We start from the raw sequence: 20,806 nt of genomic DNA, 5'->3' as shown, positions 1-20,806 counted from the left end.
TAAATACATTCGTAATACATTTTTTAAATTTCTTATTACTTATGAATTGAATATTTTTTGTTTATTTTGTACTTGTATTCCATTAATTTTCTCTGTGTTTTTGCTCAGAGAATTACATATTTAAATATGTAATTACATATTTAGTTATTGTGGAATTACATATTTATTTTTAAAATATATTTTATTGATTTCAGAGAGGAAGGGAAAGGGAGAGATAGAATCATTGATTGGCTGCCTCCTGTATGCCCCTTACTGGGGATGTGCCCGCAACCCAGGTACATGCCCCTGACCAGAACTGAACCTGGGACCCTTCAGTCCGCAGGCCAACACTCTATCCACTGAGCCAAACCAGCTAGGGCCATATTTATTTTTATTTATTTACTTATTTTTTGGTTAATCCTCACCCAAGGATATTTTTTCTATTGATTTTTAAGGAGAGTGGAAGAGAAGGAAAGACAGAGAGAAACATCGATGTGAGAGAAACACATCGACTGGTTGCCTCCTGTATGAGCCCCAACTAGGGCTTGGGCCTGCAACCAAGGTACGTGCCCTTGACTGGAATTGAACCCTGTACCCTTTGGTCCACAGGCTGAAGCTCTAGCCACTGAGCCAAACCAGTTAGAGCTGGAATTACATTTTTTAAAAAAAATATATTCCATTGATCTTCCACAGAGAGGAGGGGAGAGGGACAGAGAGCCAGAAACATCGATGAGAGAGAAACATTGATCAGCCGCCCCCTGCACGCCCCCCACTGGGGACGCCCGCAACCAAGGTACATGTCCTTGACCGGAACCGAACCTGGGACCCTTGAGTCTGCAGGCCGACGCTCCATCCGCTGAGCCAAACCGGTCAGGGCTGGAATTACATTTTTAAATCTTTCTATATATGGATAACAACCATTTTTTCTCCTGTGTGTTAAGTTTCCCCTTCCAATGGAGTTTTACAAATTTTTTATATAATTTTGAAATTCAGAAGTTTTTGGTTCTTTTGATTAGCAAAATTGGCCATTTTGCTTTTCTTTTTGTATTTTTTCCATTTCATTTATACTTATGGCAGGTTAAATTTTTATCTTATTTGATGTACTATTTTATTAGCCATTTCGAGGCGAATATTTGTAACTATGGTCCCAGTGCATGAATTCATGCACCTTGAAAGGAACTGTGGGCCGCAATGCTGCGGTGGGCACAGGGGTGGGTCTTGGCCCATCCTTGTGCCCCCGCCCAGCCCCTCCTGTCAGGTCCCCTCTCGGCCAGCAGCCCCACTCCCACTGCCGCCGCTCCCATGCGCTGACAGCGCTGGTCTCGCTTGCATGGAGAGATTGGGGCTGGTGCCAGCAGTGGCTACAAGCAGCAGCTGCTGCCCCAATCACCCCTCAGGAGCAGGGGGAGGTAAAGAAGCCCTCAGGGGCGATCGGTAGGCGCCAGCAGCTGCCACTCGCACCCGCTGATGTCGCTGAGCGATTGGGACCGGCGCGGGTGTGAGAGGTGGGGCTGGTGCCTGCAGCAGGTGCAAGCCCCGGGTGGGACTGCGGCACACGGGAGCAAAGAATTTTCAGTAACCACCAGAGGCTCGTGTGGATGACAGTGACCGGCGCCCCTCCTTGGTCTTAATCGGTAGGCGCCAGCAGCTGCCACTCGCACCCGCTGATGTCGCTGAGCGATTGGGACCGGCGCGGGTGTGAGAGGTGGGGCTGGTGCCTGCAGCAGGTGCAAGCACCGGGGGGGACTGCGGCACACGGGAGCAAAGAATTTTCAGTAACCACCAGAGGCTCGTGTGGATGACAGTGACTGGCGCCCCTCCTTGGTCTTAGTGCCCCTGCTCACTTGCTCCACCATCCTGCCGTGGCTGACGCCCACCATGTTCCGTGCTCTGCTGCCTGCTGCTGATGCCCGCCATATTCTGCGTGTGCCCCCTGGTGGTTAGTGCACGTCATAGCAACTGGTTGTTTGGTTTTTCTGCCATTCCGTCTATTTGCATATTAGGGTTTTATATATATAGATACTTTTTGAGTGGTTTAGCTCACTTGCTCCACCATCCTGCCGTGGCTGACGCCCACCATGTTCCGTGCTCTGCTGCCTGCTGCCGATGCCCGCCATATTCTGCGTGTGCCCCCTGGTGGTTAGTGCACGTCATAGCAACTGGTTGTTTGGTTTTTCTGCCATTCCGTCTATTTGCATATTAGGGTTTTATATACATAGATACTTTTTGAGTGGTTTATTATCCTATAAATAAAGACTAAGATAAATGTTTCAAAAGTGTGATCCCTCCACCTTCTGCATCAACAACATGAGGATGGGGGGGGGGGCTTTGCTTGTTAAGAATTTAGATCTCTGGGGCTCACCCTTGACCCACATTAGAATTTTTGGTGGGAGTGCCTGGGAATCTTCATTTTTAACAAGTTCACAGCTGATTTTAAGGCACTTTAAACTTTGGAACTACTGATCCAGATACTATAAAATCCAGTAACTGAAAATTTCATAGCCTTTTGGGGGTATGGGCACTTAATATGTTGCAATTGTCTTTCTCCTGTTAGAACAGTTGATTTAAGATCGTGACATTGAGACAGTTTTTTTGGTTATATCTAGTTTGCTTGGTTTTCTTTGGGTTGTGAGTCAAAGGACATAGAGGACTTCATTTTAAATTCTCACGCCCGTTCCCTTGGGAACAGCTGTTTGCAGTCTTTGTCAGGAAAAACCTCACTTAATCCAGAAAACAGAAGCCAGCCGGGCTGTTGTTAAAAGTCGCCTGGGACCTGGGAGCCACAGGTTTTCTCCCAGTGCCCGGGGTGCTGGAGGCAGCTAGCTAATTACTGTAATTATATTCGCACTGGGTTGATTTTCCCAGATAGGAAGATGCTGCTCTGACGGATCTAACTTGTTGCCAAGCTGTGGCCACCCACCTTTCATCTGCAGCTCAGTGAGAGGATTTCTCCTTCACATACCCGGGCAGCACGATTTGTTGGAAAGCACATTGAACTGTGAGCTGGCAAACCTGAGTGTGCTCTTTTCTGCTGATAATTGGCTGATAACTGGCTTTGTGTCTGTGGACAAGCTACCTTGTCCGGGGTTTCTTCATCAGTGTAAGATGGGTCGCTCCGATGATCTCTGAGTTTTCTTTCAGCTCTTCCATTTCAAGCCCACATGCTGACCACCTCAGAATATGCTTGTTATAGGTTGTAATTGCCCTGGAGTAATTGTCCCTTGAATGCTTGTGAGTGTTGCCATCTTACTGTCCTATAGATGTTCTAGTCCAGGGACCTGCAGAAAGCAGTTTACTCTCCCCATTGCATTCAATCCTTCTTTTTCATAAACCCTCCTCTCCCCTCCCCTCCTGCAGCCACACCCCCAGGACACCTACTTTGCTCTCAATCTTCCTCTTTGTCTCTCACCCCCACCCCCACCCCATAGCCCCAGTCTTGCGTGGTAATGCTCTAGGTGTGCTACTGCTGTGGTATGCAGCTTCTGGCATTGCTTCTCCTCATTGGTGAAAATCTAACCTTGCTATTGAAAGTGTGATACTGCGGCGTCATCGCCATCTGGGAGCGTGTTAGAAATGCAGAATCTCAGGCCCCACTCCAGACCTTCAGAATCTGCATTGCATGAGGCCCTCAGGTGATATCTCTCTCTCTCTCTCTCTCTCTCTCTCTCTCTCTACGTTTGAGAAGCACTGGGCTAAGAGGTAATGCCTCCCGTTCCAACCTTCTGGGAGTGAGTGGTGTTGGCTTGCTGGGGCCTGAGTCAGCCCAGACTGCTCTGGAGCCAGTCCAGATCCTCAGGGACCTTGAGATACACCTGCCTTCGGGATTGACTGAATCTGTGTGAATATGTACACGAGCCATATTGACCAGGCAACTTCAGAACAAAATAGTTTGGGGGAGAGAAGACGGCGACTGGCAAGAAGGCGGGGTGGGGGTGGGGGAGAATGTGTGTGTGAGAATAAGGGAGCGATAGAGGAGTGTGTGGATGTGTGGGGTGTGTCTGTGTGTGTGTGCGTGTGTGTGTGTGTGCGCGCACACGCGCGAGCGCGCGCGCGCGTGCTAGGGACAGTTAGATCCTGCAGAACAAAATGGTTTTCTAGACCTGCCCCCATTCATAACCCATTCATTCATTAGCATACTGAAAAACTACCATACCAGTTGGTAAATAGCTGCTATATGGCATCCCCATCTGCCTAAATTCCTTGGGTTTATTCAGAATCTGCATTGCATGAGGCCCTCAGGTGATATCTCTCTCTCTCTCTCTCTCTCTCTCTCTCTCTCTCTCTACGTTTGAGAAGCACTGAGCTAAGAGGTAATGCCTCCCGTTCCAACCTTCTGGGAGTGAGTGGTGTTGGCTTGCTGGGGCCTGAGTCAGCCCAGACTGCTCTGGAGCCAGTCCAGATCCTCAGGGACCTTGAGATACACCTGCCTTCGGGATTGACTGAATCTGTGTGAATATGTACACGAGCCATATTGACCAGGCAACTTCAGAACAAAATAGTTTGGGGGAGAGAAGACGGCGACTGGCAAGAAGGCGGGGTGGGGGTGGGGGAGAATGTGTGTGTGAGAATAAGGGAGCGATAGAGGAGTGTGTGGATGTGGTGTGTGTGTGTGTGTGTGTGTGCGCGCGCACACTAGGGACAGTTAGATCCTGCAGAACAAAATGATTTTCTAGACCTGCCCCGATTCATAACCCATTCATTCATTAGCATACTGAAATACTACCATACCAGTTGGTAAATAGCTGCTATATGGCATCCCCATCTGCCTAAATTCCTTGGGTTTACATGCCTTCCCTCAGGATTCTTTTCCTGATTCTTCTCCTAGGATGTCCCCCCCCCCCCCCACCTTTCCAAGATTCAGGAACTGAAGGGTTAATGCTCAGCTAGCAGGAACCTCAGGACTCTGCTTTAGAATAGCAACCCTTCCAGTTGGTCAGTGCACATGCCTTCCTGTTGTATATGTTGTATATTGTATTGAGTATCACCAGTACCTTCTTCCTTCCTCCTTCTCTCCTTCCTTCCTTCCTTCCTTCCTTCCTTCCTTCCTTCCACCCATCCCAGATCCAACACTTTAAAAAAAAGTGTGTTAAATGGATGCATTTGATGGTAGTTGAAGTCATAGACCTGGAAGATCCTACTGAGGGGGTGCATGTAGTTGGAAGAGAAGAAGGCTAAGGACAGAGGCCCAGGAAACTAACATTCAGGACAGGGGAAGAGAAGGAGGAGCCCCCAGAGGAAACTGGCCTGAGAAAGCAGAGTCATGAAAACCAGGGGAGGGGAGGGTTTTCATATAGGTGTTTGTCACATCATGTCCAACGCTGCTGCGTGGAACTGTTTCTCAGAGGATGGTGTGAGGGCCACTCGGTCAGAATCATCTGGGGTTCTTGTTAAAATCCTGCACTCACGGTCACGCTAGACCTGCTGAATTAGGGGATGCCAGAGGTTTTGTAGTTTCGAAATGTTCAATAAGCTCCTCAAATGATTCTCACGCCTGGTGAGGTTTTGTTACCCCTGTCACTTCGGTGTCACGGGGTTGATGGAGGTTTTAGAAACAGGTTATAGATTTGATCATGTTCATAGGCTTCAAGGAAGAATCAGTAGAGATATAGTGGTTGACAGTTTAAGAAAGAGCAGAAGTAATTGAAGGATAATTCACCCAAAGTGAGACGTGCATGTGGGCAGGCGGGCTGACCACAAGCAGGACTGGGGAGAGACAGTATTGGGAGAAGGAAGTGGAGGGGGCTGGTGGAAGGTGGGGAGTGAAGCCTAAGGCGATGGGAGAAATTGCAGTGATGCCAGTGCACTGCGATGTGATCTTGTCCTGCCCCATCTGACATTCCAAGTGAGGCCAGGGAAAGGCAGGCCATTGGCTGAGTCGGGGTTGGGAATCCCAGGCAGGTGTGGTGGAGAGCCAAGGGGAACAGAGGGATCTGGCGAGACATGGCCTGGATGCTGCGGTGTGGAGCCGAGCTGGATGAGGGAGGACCAGAGGCCGTGGATGGGCAGTGAGGTGGGGCGAGGGCTGGAGGGGTTGGCGGTGTTGGCATTGAAGGTTTCAGAATGGATCAACTCTGGGCTTGGTCTTGGTTAACGACCCAGGGCAGGGTAGCCGTGGGAGTCAGTTGCTGTAGTGAAATGTGGGTGAAAGCCTGTGGGTGAATAATCTGTGGATGTTGGATTTGCCACGAGTGGGGTAGAAAGGACTGTGAGTGGGACTCCAAATCCTCAGTGAATGAAGGGAAGTGACCCAGTGACTTCTCATGTAGGGGAAGAAATATGTCTTCGTTCTGTCCACTTTCCTCTACCATCCCCACTGCCCCACCCTCATTCCAGCCCCCACCATCGTTCCTCCAGTTACTGACACGGCCTCCACTTCTGCTCTTGCTCCATCCACTTCATCCTCCACCTTCAGCTGGAGGATCCTTCTAGAAACACATCTGCTCATGTCACTTCCTTCTTACTTAAACATCTGTGCTGGCTGCCCCATGGTTTTCATGGTGCTCCAGTCTGAGTCCACAGCCTGTGTGTGCCCTTAGGTACTAGGTTTATGGGGCGCGCTGGGAGTGGGGATCCGATGTAGGGGCTTGTGAGAAAATGCCCACAGTGGGTACAGACTCTTCAAAATGTTGGTGCTGAGAGGGACCGACAGAGAGGGGAAGTGATGTGATTTGAAGACTGGGTTTTGCCCTCCTGTGATCCAGGGCCAGCAGCAGAGGCAGACCTCCCTTTTCCACCCAGGGTGTAATTTACTGGGGCCGAGCAGCATCTGTCAGAGGGCCAGCTTCTGCTTTGGGAGGTGCTGTGTTTGTTCCAGCAGTGAAGTAAGGCAGTGAGTTAGGGGGTGGTAAAGGGGTGGGTAAGTAGGGCCACCTGTGCAGGTGAGGCAGTAGAGAGGAATAAACCAATATGGGGTGGGATGGATATTGCTGGAGAGGGAAGCAGTCAGGGTAGGGGTGACCTCTCTCAGGGATTTGGAGGGGATGGCACCAGGGATTCCTTTTTTTTAAAAATTAAAGATATTTTTATTGATTTCAGAGAGGAAGGGAGAGGGAGAGATAGAAATATCAGTGATGAGAGAGAATCATTGATCGGCTGCCTCCTGCACGCCCCACACTGGGGATTGAGCCCACAACCCCGGGCATGTACCCTGACTGGGAATCAAACCGTGACCTCCTGGTTCATAGGTTGATGGTCATCCACTGAGCCACACCAGCCAGGCAGGGATTCCTTTTAGAGAGGAGCAAGACCAAAGGAGAAATAGGAGACTAGACCTGGAGACAGGCTTGGAGGAGCGGGTGACTTCGTGGAGAGTGGTGGAGGAGACAACTTTTTTTTGAGAGGAGGGTGAGTGTGAGGTGGAATTGGGAGCTTGAGAAAATACAGCTGGTTTCCAGAGGAAATTGAGAAGGGGAGACTGAAGTGGCAAGGCCTGGCCGAAGTTGGGAGGCCTGACTCTGCTTGTCTCTCTCTCCAGCAGCCCTGGGTGGCCCGAGCCATGGGCAGAAAATGAACAGGTGACAGTGGTCCTGGGCTCCACTTTCCTTGCTCCCTGGTCTCCTGTTTGGGCTGTGGAAGGGCCCCCATCTCCACTGCTTTGGGTGCTAGGATTCACTGTGGAGCCAGACAGCCTGCAGGGCTGCTTTAAAATACTGGGCAAATACTCCTGGGAAGCTCTCAAAGGGGGAAGCCTCAAGCATACAAAACACACCATCTTCTGAAGCCAGCTTCTAGGGGACTTGGGAGAAGCCCAGGAGACAGGTGTGAACTGGTGGGAAGTCGCTAGGCCTTTGCTGCTGTGGGTGAGGCCTGAGGACCACACTGAGCTTGTTACAAAGGTGGACTCCTGGGTCCCGCCCCAGAATCTTCCTTTTAAGAGCATCTTCCCGTGATTTGTATGTGCACTAAGGGTTGGGGAGCTCTAGCCAAATGGCAGTGTCTCATTGAGGTTCGGTGCATGTCAAAGACTTTTGATTGTTACCTCATTGGTGGGGAGAAAAATTCCGCCCAGATTTCAAGGTGATTGGGAAACGGAGCCGCAGCAGCAGGCTCAGAGCTGAGCTGGTGTCTGGCTGGATGTGCAGCCTAAGCGCCCTTGGTCCAGTCCTTGGTTTCCCTGCTCTGATCTCAGCAGGAGTCAGGGTGGGTGACTGCCAAGGATTTCAGGAGCCTCTGCAGAGAGCTGATGCAAGCAGGTGTCAAAACTGATGTGTGTGTGTGTGTGTGTGTGTGTGTGTGTGTGTGTGTGTGTGTGTGTGTTGGTGGAAGCAACCCAAGCCTCTGTCAGCGGATGCATGGATGCACAAAATGTGCTGTATGCACTCAATGGTATTATTATTCCTTCTTAGAAAAGAAGGGCATTTTGACACATGCTACAACATGGCATTGTACTAAGTGAGGTAAGCCAGTCACTAAAAGACACTGACTGTGCAATTCCACTTATATGAGGTGCCTAGAGGCACCAGAGTCATGGAGACAGAAAGTAGGATGGTGGTTGCAGGGGCTGAGGGGAGGTGGGAATGGGAGTTAGTGCTTAATGGGTACAGAGCTTCAGTTTTGCAAAATGAGAAGAGTTGGTTGCACAACAATGTGAAAATACTTAATACTACTTAGAAATGGTTAATATGGTAAATTTATGCTTATGTGGGTTTTTTAAAAACCACAGTTATTGAAAAACAACAACCTAAAGTGAGGCTGAGTGGGTAGCAGTTGGTTGGTTAGCAGGAGCGAACATCAGTCAGAGCCAGGGGCCACAGTGGTCTGGGGACAGGCCAGGAGCACAGACAGGCTGGGCTGAGGCCTGTGACAGGCTGGGGTGGAAGGACGCCGGGCACAGGGCACACTGGGTGGGAGTGGTGGTGGCGGGTTGCGGGGAGCAAGTCAAAGGCTTGCTAAGACAGAGCTGCTTGGCTCTGTGGCACCAACAAGGACCTCCAGGTCTCTCTGCCTTAGGACTGCCTCACCTCTCACCTGACCCCCCCTCCCCCTCTCCCCTTCCCATCCTTGCGTTGTTAGGTGTTTTTCCCTGGACAGTCATTTGATGGAGGATGGGATGGGGGACAGGGCTGAGGAAAGGCATTCTTGGAAGGGGTGGGAATTTTCAACCTGGGCCTTACTTAATACAGTCTCAGGAATTTAAAAAATCAAATTCTTCTTCCTAGCCCTTAGAATTTGGCTTTTATATTTTTATGTATTTTCAGGATAACAATAGCTTTACTGGTTTTTTCCCTGATTATAAAAGTGATATGTGTTCATTGCAATAATTTGTACTTACTGTTCCCTCAGCCCAGAACATTCTTATCTCAGATCCTATCTACATGGTTTACTGCGCCCCTTCCTTCAGGTTCTGCTCAAATCTCACATACTCAGAGGCCTTCCTACCCATGTTTTTTAAACAACAACCTCCTCCGCAATTCCTTGCTCCTGACTCTGTTTTATTTTTTCTCCACGGCACCAATCACCATCATATATATATATATATATGCCTGCTTCTTCTCTGCCTCCCTCCACCAGGGTAGAATTTATCTGTTTTGTTCTGTGTTTGTTCATTTATCCAGCAGATCTTTCTTGAATGCCTACTCTTGGGGCAATGTCTGCCCTGTGCCAGGCCTCTCAGGATGCGTCAGTGACAAAGTTAATTACATAACGTGTTTCTAGATGATAAGTGCTATGAATCAGTGGAACAGACAAAGGGCTTGGGAGTGAGGAGCGGAAGTTTTAATCGGGGTGGTGCGGGAGGACTCCTTGACCAGGTGACTGTATTAATGTGCTGGGGCTGCCGTAGCAAAGTGCCACAAACTGAATGGCTTCAACAAGAGAAGTTTATTGTCGTGTAGTTCTGGAGGCTAGGAGTTCCAGATCAAGGTCAGGGGGCCATGTTCCCCCGAAGGTGCTAGGGAAGGGCCTATGCCCTTGCCTCTTTTTATAAGGTCGGATTGAGTAGGGTCCCCTCTCCTCCAGTGAGACCTCACCTAAGCTCCTTACATCTGCACCGATCCTGTTTCCAAACGAGGTCACATTCTGAGGTACTGGGGGTTAGGACTTCAATTTAGGGATTTTGGGGGGACATGGTTTAACCCATAACAGTGACGTTTAATCTAAAAGTTGAAGGAGGCAAAGGGACAAGCCATGCAAGGTTTGGGGGGACAGTGTTCCCAGCAGATGAAGTAGCCAGTGTAGAGGCAGAAGTGTGCCTGGTATTGGGGGGTGGGGAGGGGCCAGTGTGCCCAAGACAGAGAGGGAGGGGGTAGAGGAGTGGGGGGCAACAGGAGCTGAGGTGTGAGAGGAAGTGGGTGCTGGGGTGGAGTGTCAGAGGCCCCCAGGACTTTGGCATTATTCCAGGTAAGGTGGGAAGCAGCTGCAGGGTCTAGAGCAGAGGAGTGATGTGATGAGGCTTGAAATGTAAAATATAATGCACATTAAATGAATTCAGATGGTGCGAAAAGATGTAAGGTAGAAAGTGAAAATCCCGCCACTCGGAGATAAACACTGTGCCATTTTGGTGTTTCCCCTTTCAGACCTCCCCCCCCTACACATATAAGCACACACACACGCAAAGTAATGGTCTCATACTCCACATGTTTGCTGACGTGCTTTTTTTCACTTCACACTTTATCATAGAATCTTTGCATTGCCAGGAAGTATAGCCGCTTCATGGTTTTATTCGATGCTGTGGATGTTCCCTGCTTTATTGAACCAGTTGCCTGCTGATGGAGAATTATATTGCCTTCAACTTTTGCTGTGGTAAAAACACTGCTTTGAGGATCTTTGTACATATATCTCTACGCACCTTTCTAATTATTTCCTCACGATACATTCCCAGAAATAGAATTGCTGGACCAGGCAGTATTCATGTATTCAATTTTGATATTTATTGCCAAATTGCTCTCTAGAAAGTCTGAAGCAATTGACATTCTCTCTAGTAATGAATTAGTGCCATTTGCTCCTATCCTCCATGATACAGGCTGTTACCAATCTTTATTATCTTTGCCAAACTCATGGGTAAAAAGTTGACATTCTCTCTAGTAATGAATTAGTGCCATTTGCTTCTATCCTCCATGATACAGGCTGTTACCAATCTTTTATTATCTTTGCCAAACTCATGGGTAAAAACATACCTCCTTTAAAGTTGCATTTCTTTGATTGTCCATTGGCATCAGGGTACTCTTTGCATTCCTTTCTCTGGTTCTCTCCAGAAATCTCAGGGCTGACCTGGAAATAATTATCCAACAATTAACACAGTGCTAGTCACGTGCCAGACATTGTGCTAGGCACAGTGTATCTTGTTTAATCTATACAACAACTCTACTAGGTAAGCACTGCTATTACCCCCATTTTACAGATGAGGAAGATAAAGGTTAGAGAGGTTCACTAACTTGCTTAAGGTCACACACTAATGGGAGTCCTTGTAACCCTAGGGGTTGGGGATGTGCATCCCCCAGCCAGGGTGTCCTTTGCTGTGGGTCCATGTGTAAGAATGACTCTATGGCCCTGGCTAGTTTGGCTCAGTGGATAAGCATTGGCCTGAGGACTGAAGGGTCCCGGATTCAGTGCTGACCAAGGGCTTGTACCTTGGTTGTAGGCTCCATTCCTGGCCCTGTTCAGGGTGTGTGTGGGAGGCAACCAATTGATGTATCTCTCTCACATCCATGTTTCTCGCTCTCTCTTTCTCCCTCTCCCTTCCACTCTCTCTAAAAGTCAATGAGAAAATGTCCTCGGGTGAGGACTAACAACAACAACAAGAATGACTCTACGGCCCCGCTGGTGTGGCTCAGTGGTAGAGTGTCAATTCATGAACCAAGATGTCACTGGTTTGATTCCCAGTCAGGCACATGCCTGGGTTGCTGTCTTGATCTCTAGTAGGGGGTGTGCAGGAGACAGCCAATTGATGTTTCTCTCTCATCAATGTTTCTACTATATATATTAAAAAGAATGACTCTATGGCCTTGGCCTGGTAGCTCAGTTGGTTAGAGTGTCGTCCCTATATGCCAAGATTGCAGGTCCAAGGTTGTGGGTTCGATCCCCAGTCAGGGCACATACAAGAATCAACCAGTGAATGCATAAATAAGTGGAACAACAAAATCGATGTTTCTCTCTCTCTCTCTCTCTCTTCCTCTCTTCCTCTCCCTCTCTAAAATTAAATAGAAAGATGATGTATTGTAGAATTATATACCTGAAACCTGCATAATTTCATTAACCAATGTCACCCCAATAAATCCAATAAAAAATAAACTAAAAAAAAAAGAACAACTCTATGATCTCTACCATTGAAGTGCTCACTCACAGTCTTTGCTTGCTTGCTTGAGTGAATCCTGTGGACAGAGAGCCACAGTCTCTGTGGGCCCTGGCCAGCGCCTGGCCTGTGTCAGAAGTCTTGGCTATGAAGGCACATGCAGGACCCGGCACATAGAAGGTGCTCATCAAATACTGCTTAAGAGAAATGAAAGAAGCAGGCTTTTGAAAGCTAAAGTATTTTTTTAAAAATATATTTTTATTGATATCAGAGAGGAAGGGAGAGGGAGAGAGAGATAGAAAACAACAATGATGAGAGAGAATCATTGATCAGCTGCCTCCTGCACGCCCCACACTGGGGAATCCAGCTCGCAACCCAGGCATGTGCCCTGACTGGGAATTGAGCTGTGACCTCTTGGTTCATAGGTCAACACTCAACCACCAAGCCACGCTGGCTGGGCTGAAAGCTAAAGTATTGCATGACGATGCCATTTTGTTTTATTTCAGCAGACGAAAAATTAAAATGTTAAAAATAAAAAATTTCAGGGAGTTAAAAATTCATCTTATGGACCCCCAATCCATATCCTCCAGCAAGAGGGTAATATTTTTCTTTATACCAAGTTTTCTTACTGCGTTTCCTCTCTTGTCATGTCCTGGATCATATCCCTGTGGTTTTGATAATATTTCTACTTTGTTTTGACTATATTATTTTCTTGTGGTTTGTTTCCAACAGCAGAGTATGTGGTTGTAATACATCCTTTTTGTTAATAAATTGGTGTATTCCACTGGTTTGAAATCAATTTCTCATTAACTTGGAAATTTTGGTGGGAGGAAGTTGATGCCTTAAAATAAGTACCTTGTTCAAAACCCAACCTGTGCTCCAAGCTGTCCTACTTCCATTGTTTTATATGCCCCTTGAGCCTTTTCGCTCTTCATAAAACACAGTGTATTAACGCCTTGAGTTCTTGCCTGGATCGTCTAAATAATTTCCAGAAATCTTAGACCTGAAACTGTTCTAGTTTTTTCATCACCGTTTATATTGATTTTATTCACTGACAACCTTCAAGTTCTCTTCCTTCCAAGTTCAGCTCCCCATGACAGAACATGTACTATAGAATGTGTATTTTATCTGTCAGGATAAACTAGTTGTGCTTCGGAAACAACCCCCAAATCTCAGTGGATTTCAATGGTGACTTTTGACTCCACCATCCCGATCTTTCCCTTTAGCTCCTTCCTGCACCTTTTGAATTTTGTCTGGTTCTGGAACTTTTGCTTACCGGATCCTATGTTTTCTCCTTCCTTCTTTGTCTTGGGTTTTCCAGTGCCAGAATGCATGCCTGCAGGTAGTCCAGTTGTATGGAGGTCCCACTCATTCATGCATGGGAGGTCCCATGCCTGCATTATTCACCTAACATTTTGTGAGCCTTCACTGCCATGTGCTGAGCGCCATGCTAGCTGTTGGGATACTGAGATAAATATGATCTTTTAAAAAGGCATATACATACATATATATAATAGACTTGACTTTTCATAAAATGGGGTCATGCTGTCTATATAATTTTGCACTCTGCAACTTTCATTTTCTTGCAAACATTTCCATGCTATTATATTTTTGATGGATGCATAGTATTATGTTGCAGAGCAGAATTGGTCATCTTTATTGATATTCATTGTTGCCATTGTATACAATGCTGTGATGAGCCTCTTTGTACCTAGATCTTTGAGTTTCTGGATATTTCCTTTAGGATCCATTTATAGAATGAGAATAGCTGGTTCAAAAAGGATAGACTTTAAAAGAAAAGAACCCTGTGTGTGTGAACCAGAATAACTTTTTCAAAATATGTCCTCTGTGCTGGGCTTTTAGAAATAGATTTATAGTTTGTGTGGGTCAGTAATTCTCTAGAAAGAGAGAACCTGGCAGGACTGTTGTTTTCTAGCTGGGACTGTTGTTGTCTGGTTATGTTTTGTTTAATCTCATTGTGAACGGATGTTCACCCACAAAGGGGTCACTGTACTCGAGGCACCTTGAAAGATCCCGAGCCCAGCAGTCAGAGAGGGCTTTGGCATTGGGCATCTTGGCCACACCAGGTATGTGAACAGGTCAGCACTGCTGTTTCCTCGGGACTGATGATATGATCTGGGGGTGAAAAGATGGAGGAACACAGGGCTCCTTTCTGGGGCGTCACATCTGTTATCACCCAGTCCAAGCTGTCTTTCCTTTGTTAAGCGCTCTTCCTTGACTCTCCTTTGTGCCACAGTTGTATTCATTATCTCTATTCTGACTGTTTCTATCATGTATTACAGTGATTGATCGATCGATTGCACAGTTGTATTCATTATCTCTATTCTGACTGTTTCTAGCATGTATTACAGTGATTGATCGATCGATTGATTAATTGGTTATTGTGGTTAATATACATAACACAAGATTTACCCTTTAACCTCACCCAAGGACACTTTTTTAATCCTCACCCAAGGACACTTTTTCCATTGATTTTTAGAGAGAGTGGGAGAGAGAGGGAAAGACAAAGAGAAACATCGATGTGAGAGAAACACATTGATTAGTTGCCTCCTGCACGAGCCTGACCAGGGCCCGGGCTGGGGAGGAAACTGCAACCAAGGTATATGCCCTTGACCGGAATCAAACCCTGGACCCTTTGATCTACAGGCCAACGCTCTATCCACTGAGTCAAATCGGCCAGGGCTAACCATTTTTAAGTGTACAGTTGAGTGATACTAAGTACGTTCACATTGTTGTGTAGGCATCACCCCTGTCTAGCTCCAGGACTTATCATCTCATATGGAAACTCTTACAATGACTTGTTTTTCATTGCTTTTACTACCAGACTATGAGCACCTCAGGGTCAGGAGCATTGTGTCCAGATCCCAGAAATTTGGTGCTGCCTCTGGCACTTAGTAGGAGCTCGTGAGTGTTTGAATGAAGAGGTGGCAGAACCACCTGAGGATACTTCAGAGGAGGGCCGTGTGTGGTGACAATTGAGTCCTGGCTGTACCGTGTGGAGATCTTTTCTGTCGCTCTTTGTGGCACCATTAGCCTCTTGGGCATCATGGCTTCAATACACCATGAGTGCTGTGACTGAATTAAATTGTATGAATGCTCTCTGCTTCATATTCTTTCAGCAGTTTCTATGACATTCATTGGCTCTTATTAGGAGCTGATTTTTTATTATTGTTAATCTAAATTTTTATGATTACATCCTGTCTCCAATTTAGAGTATTAGTTCTTTGGCAGCATAAAGCATCTCACATTGTAATATTACTGCTGATGACTAATATACTACTTCATTGAAGCTAAGATGCCGCTGACAGTGTGATGGACCAGTTATTTTCTGTACCTCTGAGAAACAGAAAACAGGAAGAATAAAAGCTGCCCCTTAACCCATGGCACACCCTTGGTTGTAAGGGCATGCTAATTTCAGATATCTTAGAATGTGAAAAAAATGTCTTTGAATGAATATCTCACAGTAGATAAGAAATCAATGCTTGATCAGGTTATTTTGTGTCGTGCATATTTGTGTTATGTGGAAGGTAAATAAGAATATTTATAAACATTACAGGAAATGGCCTTAAAATTTCATATTATGAAAATCCTGAATTAAATTCCCATAGATTCTCGTCTTGGGACTGTGAATCCTATCATTTTTCCTTTTGAATTTAGCACTGTGTTCTTTCCTAAGGTGGCTTTCCTCATTTTATTTCACTCACGTTGCTTTCATATTTTTGTTTTTCACTAGATATTTCAGTTTATTTGTTGTGTGTGTTTTTTTGTGTGTTTTTTTGGGAGGGAGGGGGGCAGTTTTTCATGTGGGAAGGGTGATCCTTATTTTAAAGGCCTCACCTCATGGAACCTTCTAGAACATTTCCTTAGGATCCAAACATCTCAAGATTATCACAAAGTGACAGAAGTGATGAGAACAAGAGTTAATGTTTCTAATGCCAAGTACAAATTCCCATAGTGAAAATACATTTTTAGACTAGAGTATAAATATTTTGTAAAAGTGGCCAATTAGGTGATTATTATAGCAGCCGGTTAGAGCTTCAGGCCCCGGGAATTCACACCAGCAATTTACAGTTCCTCTTGCTTAGCTGTGAGTGACCTTCATGAACATTGCTCGACCGATGGAGTCCTTCATTTATTCCTGGGAGCTACACTTCTCTGACTTTACTAGCTGAGAAGAGCAGGACCAAGAAAGCATGCTTGTTTTTATTTTCCACGTAAGCTTCCTGATGATTAAAATGCTCACTTGCCTGAGCTTGATTCCTCTTATGAGTAATCTTGTTTAGACCTAGAACCCCGAATTCTTACCTTTCTAGGCCATCTTATTAATCATTACACTAATAGTTGGCATTTTTTGAAAGCTGGCCATGTGTTAGTTAGTTCAGTGGCTCTTGACCTTGGGCACATGAGACTCTCCTGGGACATTTTAAAATTCCAGCTCTCCCCAGACTCTCTGGGAGTGGAAGCCAGGCATCGGTCGTCTGTACAGCGCCCCAGGTGCTTCTGATGTGCAGCCAAGGTTAGCCCTTTCCGTGCATTATCTCATTTAATCTAATGGCCCCTCGAGGCGTGTATTCTTGTCCTTGTTTTATAGACGGAAACACTGAGGACAGGATTGATTAACCCGACATAGTGGAGACGCCAACCCAGTTCGTCTGATTCCAGACACTGTTCTTTTAATACATATTAGTTATGCCTTGGAGCCAGACGGTTTGATGAAAACAAAGCAGTTGCGTTCTGCAATATTTATAAAGGTAACTCTTTCACATCGATTCAGGAAACACTTTTAAAGTCCTGGCTATTGTGCAGACGTCTATGTCGTGTTCTTTGCTCTTGTAGTTGGCTCCTCATGCTGTATCGGCTTTCCACTGGCACAGGGGTATTTGCCCAATTGGCCTTTTATTACTAACTCAGACGGTCCCTGAATGATCCCAGTGACTTGTTAGGTTTTGGGTGCTTTCTTAAGATCTGTAGTTACTGGAAGACAGGTTTGTGTGTGTGTGTGTGTGTGTGTGTGGAGAAAGCAGGTGTTATCATGGAACAAGTGGGTTTATAGCTTAAGCCAGTGCCGTTGTTCATCTGGGAGCTGTTCGCAGAACTGCAGAGATGGCCATAAGCAGTCCCCAGGGCCAGCCTGGTGAGTGCACACCTGCCACAGAGGAACTGAGGAGAAGGGAAGCCAACTGTGCATTCCAGGAAAGGCCTGGGGAGGAAAGGGAAGGGAAAAGAGAAGCTGGGCTGGGCAGCCACAGGGGTGAGGAGAAAATACTACAGGGAGAGAAGGTCTCTGATGTTTGAAGGGGAGAGATGAAGATGTGGGAGGAGGGAAGGTCCAGGAAGCCTGCATTCCTTGTTCCTTGATGCCACGTTTGGGATTCAGGATTCAGGATTCTCAGAGAGGAAGGTGTGTGTGTGTGTGTGTGTGTGTGTGTGTGTGTGGAGGGGGGGAGGGAGGAGGGAAGGGGTGCACCTGACCTTGTGGATGAAGGAATGACGGAACTGTGGTGACAGAGATGGGCTGAGCTGAGGGTGATGGGGGACCTCATGTGAGATGGTGCTGATAATTTTGGCAGAGTAGGAGAGATGGATGATCTGATGAGAGAGAGGGTGAAGGTTCAACCCCAGGGGAGAGCAGGCGTCGCTGAGCTGGTGGCTGGTCCCCTCTGCCTTCAGCCGGCAACGGGATGGTGAGGAGCCCCGCTGGGCGATCAAGTGGAGTGATTATTCTTGTGCTGTGCAGCCCTTAAATGCCTAGTCCCCTTTAAGTAGAGTTAAATATAATTCAGATTCCAGAGTGGTTTCCATTCAGCTTTTCAAAAATTCATCTCCTCCTCACACCAATTCAAGCTCACAGAGCATAGTCCCTTTTCCTGAAGACCAGAAAGGCTGGAAGGAAGGTTGTAGGCAGCCTTACCTTTTTTGACAGCTGAGTTGAGTGGTTTAACTAAGTGACCTGCCTAGTTTGAGCATTTGGTGGATCTTTTAGATGTGTTTTTAAGGGTTTTGCAAGTTTGATAGAAATTTAGTTTTTGAATTTTTATATATCTCTGTCTACCTACACTTTTACCAGTACTTGTAACTTAAAGTACAATATAGGTACAGAAAAGCACTCTTAAGTGCCTTGCTGGATGAATTTGCAGAAACCGAATACAGCTGTGTAACACCACTGAGATCAATAAACAGGGCTACCTGCCCCTTCAGAAGCCTCCTGTGTCCCCTTCCGCTCCCAAGCCCCTCCCCCCGAGGGAATCCTTATCCTGATTTCAAGCTGAAATATTAAATTAGGGTGTGTAATCATGTCATACACAAATCTGAACACAGTGGAGTCCACCAACTGTTAGCTTATGTTGCTGGGTAACTTCTTTTTGTGCAGATCTTGCAATAAGATGGGCTCAGCCATTGTCTTGAAAACGTGGCATTAATTAGGAGGGTTGTGGCTTGGCACAGTGTGTCGACTTCAGCTCTGTTCATTGCTCTCATGAACTCACACACGCTGCCCCCATTCCTGCGGGGGGCTGGCTCAGATGTGTTTGCTCGCTCCGTGCGACACACCCGTAGGTCTCATAGGCAGTTCTGGAATCTGTCCCAGGTCCTGGTGCCCCCCGGGCCTCTGCATTCATCCCAGGAAACACCCACGATCGTTGGGTAACCTGAGGTACTCTTAATGTCAGCAAAGGTTTCCTGGTACTCATCTTTCAAGCATGAGCCTGAAGAATTGGTTTCATTGGCCTGCAGATGGATAGATAGATAGATAGATAGATAGATTTATGTTAAAAGGACTGTCCACATTAAAAATATTGCGAGATTTCACGTCCAAATGAGGGTTTCGGGTTTCTCTTGGAATGCCTGAAGGCCTGCTTTCCTGGGCTGGGCATTTACTACGTTAGTCTCTGCAGCCCCCTTTTCTTGACTGTGTGCTCTTTATTTTGTGAGGCTCACTCCTGGGCCTCTGCTTTGGTTGGCATCGGTAGAGGTGTGGCTAAGTGTCTTCTGAGGCTGCTATAGTGAGGACTTTAAGAAAATTTGCAACGTTTTGTAAGTTTAACTCAGGGTTAAGCAATTTATCTATTTCCCAGCAAATATATTGTCTAAATCAGGGGTCCTCAAACTACGGCCCGCGGGCCACATGCAAATACAAATATTGTATTTGTTCCCGTTTTGTTTTTTTACTTCAAAATAAGATATGTGCAGTGTGCATAGGAATTTGTTCATAGTTTTTTTTTAAACTATAGTCCGGCACTCCAACGGTCTGAGGGACAGTGAGCTGGTCCCCTGTTTAAAAAGTTTGAGGACCCCTGGTCTAAATCATGGATCACGAGCTTCCAGCTGGAATCAGCAGGCGTGGTATTGTATTTTGTTATTTAAAGGTTTTTCATCCATCTAGCTTTCGGTGGATAGGTCATACTGCCACCTGGTTCAAAGTTTACTAGTGGAGTGTATGACCCCGTCCGTGTGGAGACCAGTGGGGTCCAGTGCACGGGGCTTGAGGCCGGCAAACTGTGTGCCGATCCCGGGTCCACGTCTGACTAACAAGTGGCCTTTGCAGGTTCCTTAAGCTCTAGCTTCCATGTACTCATTTGCAAAATGGGTGTTGGGGACAGGAAATGACATTATGCCTGAAAAGTGTTAGTACAGAACTTGAGTATAGTGGGCAGACAATAAATATTAGTGGTCATTGATGTTAATATGATTTTTGTTGTTTTCCATGGTAGCTCATTTTATTTACTGTTTAGTCTTTCAGAAATGGGTCAACACAGGGACCACAGTGGAATTCAGTGGAATGAAGAGTGATTCTATATTGATGGACTTAAACACAGTGAGATGGGTGTGGAAGGGGGCAGGTTTACATTTATTGCATCCCGCTTGGTGTGAACACATTGATAAATAAAATTCAAGTGAAGAACCGCTGTGGCTTTTCTACACCAGGAGGCAGTGGAGCTGCTGGGGTGGCCGGGGTTGGTTACCTGTCCTCATCAGCCACTCTCCCCACGCCACCCCGTGAACCGGTGCATGTCACTGGTTCTCAGCTGGGCAGTGCCACCTGCGGGGGCACTTGGGGTCATTGTCAGAACACAGGGGACATTATAAATAGTGGGTGGGGTCAGGAATTCCAGAGAATGGGGACCTCTAGATGGCCTGCCCAGAGGGCTGCTGTAAGGCCTTTATTATTATTATTATTTTTAAGTTCAAGTTCTGTTTTAGAATATCTTTGGTCTGTGAGAGACTCTCCTCCCTGCCCCTAAAAGGAGTAATTGTATCATGACAGAGAGTGGTTTAACATTCTCACTGAGGATGCCCTGTGTTCCTGATTTGAATAGTGTCCGTAATCAAGAGTCTTTTTCTCTTAGAGGCCACTGATTCCTCTAGAGAAATCAAGGCTTACATACAGCATGAAAAAAAAAACTTTATTTAAAGAACACATTATAACCCGCGTTTAAAGCAGAGAAGAAAAACCTCACTCAGTAAATGTAACAATGAATGTAATGTTATTTGGTTTCATATTCTTATGTGAAACCAGTTGAGGAAAGGGAGAAGATGAGAGGCAGATAAGAGCCCAGGGACTGGGGAGAGGCTGGGAAA

At 46.5% G+C, this 20,806-nt stretch overlaps 1 protein-coding gene across 1 annotated transcript in view; it reads left to right on the top strand.

Annotated features, from left to right (window-relative positions):
• Positions 1 to 16,694: 16,694 nt before the first annotated feature.
• Positions 16,695 to 20,806, top strand: part of KIAA1549 (KIAA1549 ortholog) — a 105,621-nt gene continuing 101,509 nt past the window's right edge. Inside the window, exon 1 of the mRNA XM_014546701.1 lies at positions 16,695 to 16,745. Coding sequence (XP_014402187.1) covers positions 16,733 to 16,745 — 13 coding nt within the window. The 5' untranslated portion in view covers positions 16,695 to 16,732. The remainder of the gene's footprint in view (positions 16,746 to 20,806) is intronic.

Source organism: Myotis brandtii, unplaced genomic scaffold (genome assembly GCF_000412655.1).
Source record: "Myotis brandtii unplaced genomic scaffold, ASM41265v1 scaffold455, whole genome shotgun sequence".
Taxonomy (NCBI): domain Eukaryota; kingdom Metazoa; phylum Chordata; class Mammalia; order Chiroptera; family Vespertilionidae; genus Myotis; species Myotis brandtii.
This window is presented reverse-complemented; position numbering and strand designations above follow the sequence as displayed.